This window comes from Colobus angolensis, unplaced genomic scaffold (genome assembly GCF_000951035.1).
Source record: "Colobus angolensis palliatus isolate OR3802 unplaced genomic scaffold, Cang.pa_1.0 Scaffold172, whole genome shotgun sequence".
Taxonomy (NCBI): Eukaryota; Metazoa; Chordata; class Mammalia; order Primates; family Cercopithecidae; genus Colobus; species Colobus angolensis.
Genome location: NW_012114844.1, coordinates 1,806,458 through 1,818,480, shown reverse-complemented (window position 1 = coordinate 1,818,480; position 12,023 = coordinate 1,806,458). Strand labels below are relative to the sequence as shown.

General features: G+C 44.2%; 1 protein-coding gene across 3 annotated transcripts in view; it reads left to right on the top strand.

Annotated features, from left to right (window-relative positions):
* CEMIP (cell migration inducing protein, hyaluronan binding) overlaps positions 1 to 12,023 on the top strand; it is a 173,587-nt gene that overhangs the window by 107,944 nt on the left and 53,620 nt on the right. For all 3 annotated transcript variants that reach the window (XM_011938365.1, XM_011938364.1, XM_011938366.1), the window contains 5 exons: positions 875 to 945; positions 1,905 to 2,000; positions 2,676 to 2,797; positions 8,236 to 8,368; positions 9,115 to 9,306. In XM_011938365.1, the coding sequence (XP_011793755.1) occupies positions 875 to 945; positions 1,905 to 2,000; positions 2,676 to 2,797; positions 8,236 to 8,368; positions 9,115 to 9,306 (614 nt within the window). The remainder of the gene's footprint in view (positions 1 to 874; positions 946 to 1,904; positions 2,001 to 2,675; positions 2,798 to 8,235; positions 8,369 to 9,114; positions 9,307 to 12,023) is intronic.

Sequence of the window (12,023 nt, the reverse complement as noted above, 5' to 3'; positions counted from 1 at the left end):
GGTCTCTGTTCCTTCAGTTTCCTCTTGGCTTCCTTCTGTGTTTGGGGATAAGGATGATCTTTTTCTCAGAATAAGGAAGGCCCTCCCACATAAAGGTCTAAGACCTGCTTCAGGGGAAAGTCAGAAACTCCTTCCTGCCATTTCACAAATTCCTTGAGCTTGAAATATTCAATATGCCAAGTTGCCATTTTGGGGGGTAGCATGTCCTGAACCCCATTACTGCGTTAGGCATTATGCAAAATGCCTAAAACAAAATGGGGTAAGAAAACCTTCCTGCCCTAAAGCAGCACATGCTTTCATGGAGGAAAGATGGATGTACAATTTTTGAAAACCTTAAACCATTTTTTTCTTCCCTCCCCATTAAGAAGAAGAGAGATTTCTCTCCTTTCCACAGCCCAAGGCAGATGGCTAGGGTAGTCAGTCACATTAGCCTCTGGTATTTTCCTCAAGCTCAACTCTAGGGGAGCTGAGCATGAGAGAAATAACCTTTCTCTCTTGGAACATATTTTCCTGAAGGTATCCAAGCACTTGCTTCAGGACATAATTGAGCTTGGCGGGAGGTATGGTAGGTCTGTTGGCTTGTTTGTTTATTTGTGATTCATACTCCCATCTTCTGCCAGAATGGAGCTGAAGAGACTCACAGGGAGCAAACATCAGGCAGGCCAGCGAGTGAGGAAGCCCAGAGGAGTGCTTGCAAAGAAAGGTGCTGCTTCTGGAGAAGAGAAGCCCAGCAAGTGAATGAATTTCCCCCAAACAGCAGGGAGGGACCCTCTTCCACCTGATGCTGCTTCAACTCTGCTCCATCCCCCCACACCCTGTGCAGGTTCAGACTCGTGCAGAACTTTACTTTTTGTTATTTGTTTCTTTTTTTCAGACACCCTTGGAGTTTTCTAACTGTGAAAGGAAATCCATCTTCTTCAGTGGAAGACCATATTGAATATCATGGTAATACATAGCTGGCTGGAGGCCTGATTCCCTCCAGTGTCTCTCTGACCAAGAGGTGCAGGGCATTTCTGAACAGCTCACTTTTCTCTGAGCATGATTGTCCAGCTCCCAATGCCTAGATGAGTGAGTGGCTGCTTAACTGGCCACCTTACATGGAAGTGGCAAAGGCCAATGCTGGCCAAAGACCCATCACTTGCGATAATATTTACCTTTTCATGTAAATCTTCATTGACTTAATCTAAAACCTAGAATTGGCATAGAAAAGATAAGAATGGAGATAGAGCCAGCAGGGTTGGTACTTTAAGAGCTAAAATGAGGCCGGGTGTGGTGGTTCACGCTTGTAATCCCAGCATTTGGGAAGGCCGAGGCGGGTGGATCACTTGAGATCAGGAGTTCGAGACCACCCTAGCCAATATGGTAAAACCCTATCTCTACTAAAAATACGAAAAAAAAAAAAAAATTATCCAGGCATAGTGGCGGGAGCCTGCAGTCCCAGCTACTTAGGAGGAGGTCGCACCACTGCACTCCAGCCTGGGTGACAGAGAGAGACCCCATCTCAAAAAAATAAAAAATAAAAAGTAAAAATTAAAAAGAGCTAAAACAACACTTTAGATGGGTTTTCAGGACACAGTGGTAGCCTCCTTTGCCCAGCAAAGGCTGCGGGAAGCGCTGCAGTTCTAACGCCAAGGAAGAATTCAGACCGTGAGACATGCTAGAGTTCTACAATCTGAATTTGTTGGGAGGCTGAAACTAAACTGTCAAAACTGAAGCAAAAGAATGGATGATAATCTGCTTCCCAAGTGAATGAATGTCCTGATTTTCTTTTATCTACTTAAAACAAAATTTTTAAAGAACTGAGTCAATGTCCATGTGTGTAGGGGGATTTCCTTGCCTTGGAATCATAGCTTTTTTAATTTGGGGGTCTGTCCAGCTCCTAAAGGGTCTGGTTTCTTTGACAGGACATCGAGGCTCTGCTGCTGCCCGGGTATTCAAATTGTTCCAGACCGAGCATGGAGAATATTTCAATGTTTCTTTGTCCAGCGAGTGGGTTCAAGGTGAGGAGTTTCAGACAATTTGGTGACCCCTAAGAGTGGGATAGAAGACCAGAAATCACTGTCTTTTGCAGAACTAGGATTTATCTCTTGTACCAGTAGGACCACTTTAATTTTTGCAGAATCAACTAAAAATGTGCAACAAACGTTGTCTTTAATTAGTCAAGCCACTTTAGCCCATAGCCCAGAAGGATGTTATCCTCTGGCTAAGATTTCAGTTTCACCTCAGTTAGGGTCTGTGGCATTCAGCTTAGTTCACAGAATATCTTTGATGTGGCAGGCAATGGCACTGAACAGGAAATGCAGATAGGATAGAACCTGCCCTTCAAATAGCCCACACTCAAGGACTACAGAAAGCAGCAATCCTAGTTGCAGTCCTTGGATAATGGGTTTACAGATGGATTTTCTTTCTTTTCTCTTGGTTTATTTGCTTTTGCAATAACAGAGAATATAAACTGCTTTTATAAAAGTAAGAAACTCATTAAGAGAAACTCATTTTTTAATTAAAACGTGGGAGTGTAGGCAGATTGATTAGAGCCATCCATGCCCCAGCCTGGTGCAACCACAGACAGATAATATTCAGTTCCCATTGTGCTGAGGACGCTTGGAGACACACTGAGTGTGACTTGCCCTCACAGGCAACCTCCTGTCTGACTGTGCTGTTTGCTTTCTGCCTAGATGTGGAGTGGACGGAGTGGTTCGATCATGATAAAGTATCTCAGACTAAAGGTGGGGATAAAATTTCAGACCTCTGGAAAGCTCACCCAGGAAAAATCTGCAATCGTCCCATTGATATGCAGGTACCAAACTCACAGCAAAAATAGAACATAGAAATGTGTTGTTTTGAAGAGGACTCTATAGATCACAGACATTCTTGCCACTTGGGTGCTGTGATTCTCATGACCCTCCTGTGAGGTAGGTCAGTTAAAGAGTACTGTTCCCACTTTAGAGACTGAAGCAGAGGCTTACTATCTGCCCAGAAACCAGGGCTCAGATTCTCTCCTGGGTCCAGCTTCTGAGTTCCTTCTCTTTAACTTGCTTCTTCAGCATGGCTGAGTGTGCCCCCACCACAGGGATGGGTTTGGCTTCCCCAGCCTCACTTCCCAGTCAATTTCCTTAGGGACCTTGAGTGCACAGGATGCAGCTAGGATTTGGGGTGCAGGCCAGGCCAGCCCAGATGTAGAACACACGCACGGCCTTATTCTCGACTGAGGTAAATCAAAGCCAGCATTCATAGAATGGACAGTGTTTGCTCAAAATCTTCATTGGAGTTAATTCCATCTGAAAGGGACCTTGATGTTCTCAGTTGGCCCCATCCATCAAGAAAGTGTTGAGTAAATACACAGCCCTCACCATTCACCAGCTGAGCCATTGGGATACTGGGCTTTGGGAACAACAGGAGAGACAGGAGAAATAGGCAAGGTAAATAAGATTTATTTCCTTATGCCCAGTCTCATTCCCAGACAAGATTTGAGGCTGCTTAAATGCTTGATAGAGAATTAGAAGTCATTTGTACTGGGCTCAGTGGATCATGCCTGTAATCTCAGCACTTTGGGAGGCTGTGGGCAGATCACTTGAGGTCAGGAGTTAGAGACCAGCCTGGTCAGTATGGTGAAACCCCTCTCGACTAAAAATACGAAAAAAAAAATTAGCTTGGTGTGGTGGCGGGTGCCTGTAGTCCCAGCTACTCAGGGGTCTGAGGCAGGAGAATTTAAAGCTAGGAGGTGGAGGTTGCAGTGAGCTGAGATCACACCACTGCACTCCAGCCTGGGTGACAGAGCAAGACTCCGACTCCAAAAAAACAAAAAGGCATTTGAGAAAGGCCATTTCCGCCCGTTTTATCCTCCTTCAGCCAATAAAAATAGCTACCACATTTGTACAACACTTTTTCCTAGAATATCAAAGCTCACGTCCCAGGTCAGCTCAAGTCCCAGGCCATCTGTCTGTGCTTTCACCCTGCCACACCAACCTGGTCAGAACTTCTGCCCTCTGTCTTGCATTGCAGGAAGGACTCCTTATCCAAGGGAGGAGCCTCTGTTCTGCACTTAGCAAAGGCTGAGGAAAACTTTCTCATAATTTGGCTAAGGCTCTTCCCTTCACATGGCTTCAATGTTATTGAGAAGGATTTACCCAGATTAAGTTTCAAGTTGCAGATTCTCCTTGGGTCCAACAGAATCAAAAAGCACTGATCCCCCACAGCACATTCTTTCCAGATTTAATTTTAATTTTCTCTCGTAACCTTGAATGTTCCAGCTTTAATTCTGAAATAGCCATAATCTTATCCCTCCAGTTCACTTGACCACAGGAAGTCTAGCTCTTTACCAACCTTCCCTCTCCAAATGCTTCTGGAAATGCTCAAGGAATGCTTACATGGTCTACAAATCTTTCCCGGTGTTTGCCCTGCCAGTTGTCTGGCTCCAGACATTGTTGATTGGAAGACTACCTCTCGGTGCCAGGAAAACAGCATTCCTTAGACATTCTCCACTCTTGCATTTACTTTGCTCCCAGCACAGACACAGGCCCTTCCTTGAACGTCCCAAAACACAATTAAACCCAGGCTAAGAGCTCCGAAAGCCAAGACCCTTCATAGGGACCCAACCCTACACTCTATAGCTATTAGTCTGTTGCCATATTGCAAGGCCTAGTTTTCTTCCAACAAAAAGAGTTCCCTTGACAATACATTCCCCAAGTTCGAGTTCTCCATTATTTGAGGTTCAGAGAACAGAAGATCCAACAGCAGTGTGGTCCCCTTACTCAGAAGCTTAGGGAAGTCTTCTCACAATAAAAGCATTCAGAACTCCCAGTTCCATAATAAGACCTTTGGCTTTTTCTTGGCAAAACCAAGGTCTATTGAGATGGTCATCTAAAAGGTAAGAGTCGTGTGCCTCCAAGGGTGAATTCAAACCTCCATCTCTACCGACGAGAAGATGTTGCCAGGCTGGAGAGATGGGTCTTACTCCTAATTCTCGCTACCAATCTTTAATCAATGGTTATCCCCAGACTTAGCTAGAGCATCTCTTCATACTCATCAATGGTAAAAATGGTGATGCAGAATATGCTCCTGGATGTTTCCAAGGCCAGAAAAACAAAGCCAGTCTTGTTTATGGTCACAAGAGGTGAGAGAAGCAGGATTTCCTCCCTTTTAGCAGGTGACAAACGCATCAGCCAAAAGCTAAATGACCTAGTTAATTAACCCAGGGAGAGACTAAGATGAAACAGAACTTCCCACATGCTCATTTTTGCCACTATTGCAAAAATGCAGTTTTTCTCTGGTCACCTGGTGCCTCTCACCTCCCCAGGCCCTGAGGTCTTATGTGCTCCTCTTCATGCTTGTGTCTGCCCCCAGTGCCCAACTCTGTGTCATACACGGTGGGTCCCGGGATACCTGCCATGCACTGACATAGCCAGATCCTCTGGGCCAGGGAGTGTCAAGGACATTTGTAACCTAGGCAAGATTGGTGGAGGCAGGTTGGGAAGAAAGGGGAAGCAGCAAGACTGCACAGTTGACCTTAAGAAAAGCATTTCCAAGATCTGATATTTTGTGATTCTGAAAAAAAATAATAATAACAAAAACACACTGTTTCTATGTCTTGCCCTTCGTTCAGTTCTCCTTGGCTGAAAATTTTCTTGCCTCCCACCTTCTCTCTTAAAACCCAGCCACCCTTCGAGGCCAGTGGGATCTACTGGACTCAGATTTCTCTGGGGACATCCGGTAGTCTGTGTGTTCCCCACAGCAGCTGGTGCAGTGGCTAGAGGTCGGCCTGATGGTAACGAAAACATATTTTGAAGTCAGAGAGATCTAAGCCTGCCAGAGAGATCACAGCTCTACCACTTGTGAGGTTTGGCATATCAGCAAGTGAGGTGCCCACAGTGCAAAATTTAAGGCAGCCCACTCCCTCCAGTGCCAACTCAATACTTGCATGACCCCAAGAGTGGGTGCTGCCTTAAATTTTGTGCCCTGGGTACCTCACTCACAGTCATGTTATTTAGTGCCTCAGTTTCCTCACAGTAAAAATAGGGCTAATAATTGTTTCCCCATGGGCATGATTTGTGGATTCAGTGCAGCAAAGTGTGCAAACCGAAAAGTGGCCCACACATTTTTTATTATTTAAAATTAATTTATTGGCCGGACACAGTGGCCCACGCCTGTAATCCAAGCACTTTGGGAGGCCAAGGTGGGTGGATCAATTGAGGTTAGGAGTTTGAGACCAGCCTGGCCAACCTGATGAAACCCTATCTCTACTAAAAATGCAAAAATTAGCTGGGTGTGGTGGTGGATGCCTGTAATGCCAGCCACTCGGGAGGCTGAGGTGGGAGAATCACTTGAACCTGAGAGGTGGAGGTTGCAGTGAGTTGAGATGGCGCCATTGTACTCCAGCCTGAGCAACAGAGTGAGGCTCCATCTCAAAATAAATAAATAAATAAATAAATAAATAAATAAATAAATAAATAAATAAAATGAAATAAAATAAAATAAAACAATTATTATTAGTTATAATATTGATAATTATTTTGTTACTAATTATTATTACCAGGAATAATAATAAACTCAAGTCTACTTAAAGATCTGTTTCTCTGAATGACGATGGATTCCCTTTTACTCTTCTTATCCAAAACTGAGATCATTCTTCAGGTTAGAAAAAGGAAAAAAAGAAAAAGCAGCAGAATTGAGTAAATGTTCTCCTGGAATTATTGTTGGATGTTGCACCTGGAAAAAATCTCCAGCTCCCTTCGATGATGTTTTCAGGCTCAGTTCTCAATCTTACGGGGTCTCCCATTGAAGAACATGCTAGCCTCAGGGGAAAACATCAGGAGGCTGGAGGAGCTGTGCTTACCTTAACTGACCTTGAGCTTACATCTGAACCCCATCAGCGTTGACCTCCGTCTAAAAGCAAGTCTGCAACCCCTGTCTCTCTGGCTGCTGCGGAGACTACCTGAGATAGTGGGTGTGAATGTGTTTTTGCAGAAAATGACTGAGTTTTAATTGTGGCTGAACTCACATCCACGTGGCTCTTCTTCCAAGCCAAAGATAACGGATCTGCTGGGTTTAAAACAATGTTTCCTAAAAAGTCTCATCTTTTTTTTTTTTTTTGATCGGCTATACTTTCCTTCCTTATTACCCCAGTCTGGTCCCTTTGGTCTCTATGCCAAAGATGACAGCAGCTACAGCCCTTGCTTTAAATTGCATGTCTTTGAATGATAGTCACGGTCAGGATGCAGACACACCCTGGCTCTGGGATGGGCCCCAGCTGTCAGGGATCGTGCCCTCCTGGGAGCCTGCTCCCTAAATTCTCCACCTGGCCTTGTGGCGGCTCACCAGCCAGCCCTCATCCACTGAGACCTCACTCTGTGCCAGGCCCTGGGCTGAATGCTGGGGACAAGGGGACAGAAACCAGCTCCTTGCCCTCCCAGAGCCCATCATGGGGGAGGAGGCAGACATTTGAACAAAAGACATTAGGTGGCTTCCGCCTTAGGGCAAGAGTGGATGGGGCTTAGAAATGTTGCGTTGTAGTTGCATAAGTCTGGGTTCAAGTTTTAGCTCTGCCACCTACTGACTTTGTGATCCAGGGTAAGTGACTAAACTTCTCTGAGGATGAGTTTCCTTATCTGTAAAAGTAACACCAGCCTCATAGTTTTGCTATGAAGATGAAATGAGATAATATAGGTAAACATCTAGCTTTATAACTACACAAGTGGTTCTCAAACTTTCTTGCCCATTAGAATCACCTGGGCAACTTTTAAAAGTCCAGATTCCATGCTGCACCTCAGACACAATCAAATCTGAGACTCCAAGGATGGGGACTGGGCATGAGTATTTTTTAAAGACTCCTCCCCAGGGGATGTGGAACCATGTTTGGCCTGTTGGCCACTGTTCATGGTGCTGGTAGTGGTGGTGCAAACTATAAAAAGTGGCCAGCGCAGAGCCTAGAAGAGTGGTTACTTATTGTAGATGCTCCATAAAATGTTCACCCAGCCATAAGCAGTAGATCACTGGTTTCAATATTGAGTACTGTAGGACCTCAAGCCAGGCATTTATCTATTCCAAGACTTTAGGCTGTCTTTCTCATAACAAAAGTGATGGAGGCAATCATTGGGATAATCATCTCAGGCAGTTGTAAATAGTGTTGCAGCAGGGACAATTTTAGACCTCTGAGTATATGTTTAGAACATTAATCATCACCTTCCTTCTTTATAAAAAAAAAAAGACTTTGCTCTGTAATTTCTGTGTCATTCCCAGGCCACTACAATGGATGGAGTTAACCTCAGCACCGAGGTTGTCTACAAAAAAGGCCAGGATTATAGGTTTGCTTGCTATGACCGGGGCAGAGCCTGCCGGAGCTACCGTGTACGGTTCCTCTGTGGGAAGCCTGGTAAGCAGCCCCTTGTCGGGGACACAGATGCAACTATGGCTCGGTTCCTTGAACTGGCAGCTATGCAGGCAACCTCCAGACATCTCAGTGAGACAGTACTCCCAAAGGAGAGCACTTTTGTGACACAGGAGCAGTGGGAGGATCCTTGGAGTTGGCAGGAGACAGCAGAACCCCACCCCCTCCATAAGCCTTTCAGGAAAGGGAAGGGCCTGGTCCAAGACAATCAAGGTACAGATGGACAGAGCTGTCCTCCCCTGCAGAGATGTGCAGCTCTTTGCCTCTTTGGGTGCTATTATTTTAAACCCAGTTCCTAAGGTGCTTGTTAGAAGAGATTGGAAATGGTCGGGTTGTTCTCAGAGGCACTTGGCCATCTCCAGAAGGCAGTCATTAGGAATGAAAGTTTAGGGGGAGAGGTTTATGGCAACTGAAAATAATAGTTGAGAGGAACTATATTTGTTTTACATCTTGAGCAAAGTGGGTGGAGTGAGGCAGCCACATTTAACTCCAGCTAAGAAGTTAGTGGAAAATTCCCCTGCCCAGAGCTAATGAATGGCTCTTTTCTGGTAGGGTTTTTGTTGACTTCAAAAACCTTTACCAAGAGTGGGATGGAGCAAGCTAGTGATTTGGGTTTTGGATAGGCAAACCTGGCATTTAGTTATTTAGGGAGGGGAAGGGAAAAAAGAGATAGCCAAAAGTTTGCCAAGGGCAAAGGGCTCTATCTCAGTCTTTCCTGTTTTGGGTTACAGTGAGGCCCAAACTCACAGTCACCATTGACACCAATGTGAACAGCACCATTCTGAACCTGGAGGATAATGTACAGTCATGGAAGCCTGGAGATACCTTGGTCATTGCCAGTACTGATTACTCCATGTACCAGGCAGAAGAGTTCCAGGTTCTTCCCTGCAGATCCTGCACTCCCAACCAGGTCAAAGTGGCAGGTAGGACTTTTACTAACCCCTTCATAGACTGGATCAATCTGAAAATTGTTAGGCTTAAAGTAAAGTGAAGTTACAACAAATCTGTATCAGTCAGCTATGGCTGTAATAATGCTGCATAACAAAAAAAATCTTAAAACCTCATGACAAGTCTTTATTTCTTACTCATGCATCTGCAGGTTGTCTAGGGTTCAGCTTCTCTAGACTGAGCCTGACTCCAGGCTGAGAGTTGGGTTCAAGTCACTTCCATATGACTCCCATTCTTTCCAAAACATGTTCTTCTCATGGGGGAAGTTGCAAACTCCTAGTGGTGAGCAGAAACACAGAACTCTTAAGGCCTAGGCTCAAAAATGGCACATTCTCACACTCACATTCCACTGGCTAAAGTAAATCACATGGTAAAGCACAACACAAAGAGGCTAGGGAAGCATATATCTCTCATCAAGTCTGAGGGGGAAGAAGTGAATATTTGTTAGACAATTATTCAATCTACTACAAAATTTTTAATCTCTTCTATCTGTGGGTTTGGGGTTTTTCTTTTTCTTCTCCTAAATCTTGACTTAGATATCCTGTAACTTATGTTATGTGAGGTTACTGGAATCACAGATTGTTAAAGGTAAAAAGAGACTTCAAATATAATCCAGGTCAATTATTCTTAGTAGGGGGAGTTATGTATCAATTAGAGTTCTTTGATTGTAAGCAACAGAATCCAACTTGACTATCTTAAGCAAAACAGGAATTTATTGAGAGGCTATTCAACTTGGAGAACTAAAGGAAAAGCTGAATAACTAACCTCCAAAAGGACAGGGAACAGGGTAGCTTCTGGGATCTGGGTAGCAGGAACTAATGGACTGCATCCTTAAGGCATCATCTTTAAGAACCATGCTTAGGCCCTGGGACACAGTGCTCAAAAGTCACCTTCCAGGGAGAGAGCATCTGCTTGGGCTGGTGGCTTGTGTGCTCACCCTTTGGCTAGGAAAGACAAAAACCATCATTGAAAGTTCTTCTAAGACTGCATCAAAGGGATAAATGGCTGTTCCCAAAGGAAAATTGGTATGTATTACCAGAAGAAAGGGAAATCAACACGTAAGGGGCGTTAAAAATATCAAATGCTACAGGACCATAGCACCTGGAGGAGTATTATAATATGGGGCTGGGAGAAAGACGATGGATTGAGAAAGCATATCCAATATACTCACCATATCTACTATTTTGGAAACAAACCCACAGAACATAAAATTCAACATAATCTTTTTGGCTGCCTGAGATGTGCTTGTGGAAGAATCTGTGGTGGCAAAGTTTAAAAAATCCGAGAACATTGATGGAATTCAGTCCTCTTATCTCACTCATAGGGGAAGTGGACCCTAGAGGTCATGTGGCGGAGACAGTCCACAAACAATGTGGCTGTGATGTCAGCATGCCCACCTAACACTTCAGAACCTGAAAAAGAAGGCTTGCATGTTTTGGAGGCAGGTGGTAATTTGGTGAGTGTAGCTAAAGAGAGGGAAAGAAACAGCAGCTTGTGGGTAGAGGCCGAGATGACTAGACATTTGTTCCTTGACAAAGTAGCAGAGTCTGCTTTTTAAAATGACAGTGTTTGAACCCCTACATTATTTGCAAAAGGTTTTGGGGTATCTTACCATAAACACAAGTCCAAGTAAATCTGGCAACGAAGGTAAAAAAGATGGAAGGAGAATAAATTCAGCAAAACCAGAGGGCGAGGTGACTAAGATTAGCGGAAGAGCAGAAGATACTAAAATAGACAATAAACTTTATCTCTGAGCTCCTTGGCAGCCAGAGCAAAGAAAGAAACTTCACAAATTACTTAACTATCATCCACTGAAAGGAAGGCAACAAGGAGCCCAGAAGACCAAGAGGGACAACTTTCTTGTAGTTCTGAACCACTGAGGAAATTGCCAGCAGCAATGCTAGGAGCAGTTTTATGCAAAGATGCTGTCTGTGCGGCTATTTGCAGTTTGACTCCTAATAGTAGATTGGGACATGTTGTTGGTCACATTCTCTAAAGACGTTTTGAAGAAGACATTTTTGGCTTGGGTTTTGTTTGGCAGAGGCAGAATAGAATAAAGAATGTGGGCTTTGGAACCAGACATCCGGGATTTGGGTTCCAGGAATGCCAGTTATTTGCTGTATGACCTTAGACAATTAAGTAATCTTCCTTTATGTCAGCTTCCTCATCTGTAAAATGGAGATAATGATCGTGACTACTTCATGGGATTATTGTGAGGATTAAAGGAGTTGTATATGTGATGCACTTATAATATTGCCTAGCACACAGTAAGTGCTTAATGAGTGTTAGCTCTTATTATTACCATTAGGTGTAATAATTTAGCAACTATGCTTAAAGATGGGAAAGGAGGAAGGGGCGTGGCTAACAGCAATTTATACCAATTCTGCTCCTTTTGTTGTAGTGAGAGGGAAACAAACTATTTCTATCATTATTATTATTGTTATTACTTTATAGAGACAGAGCCTCACTATGTTGCCCAGGCTGTTCTCAAAATCCTGGGCTCAAGTGATCCTCCCCGTTCAGCCCTCCCAAAGTGCCGGGATTACAAGCATGAGCCATCACACCTGTCTATCATCATTATTAATGAACACCCGAGGTCTGTCATAGGCCTGCAGCTATTTCTGTGCATGTCTCCAGTGCTTCAAGGTGTGAGTGTGCATGTTGCACACTTCCCCCACCCTTAGCCTGGGCA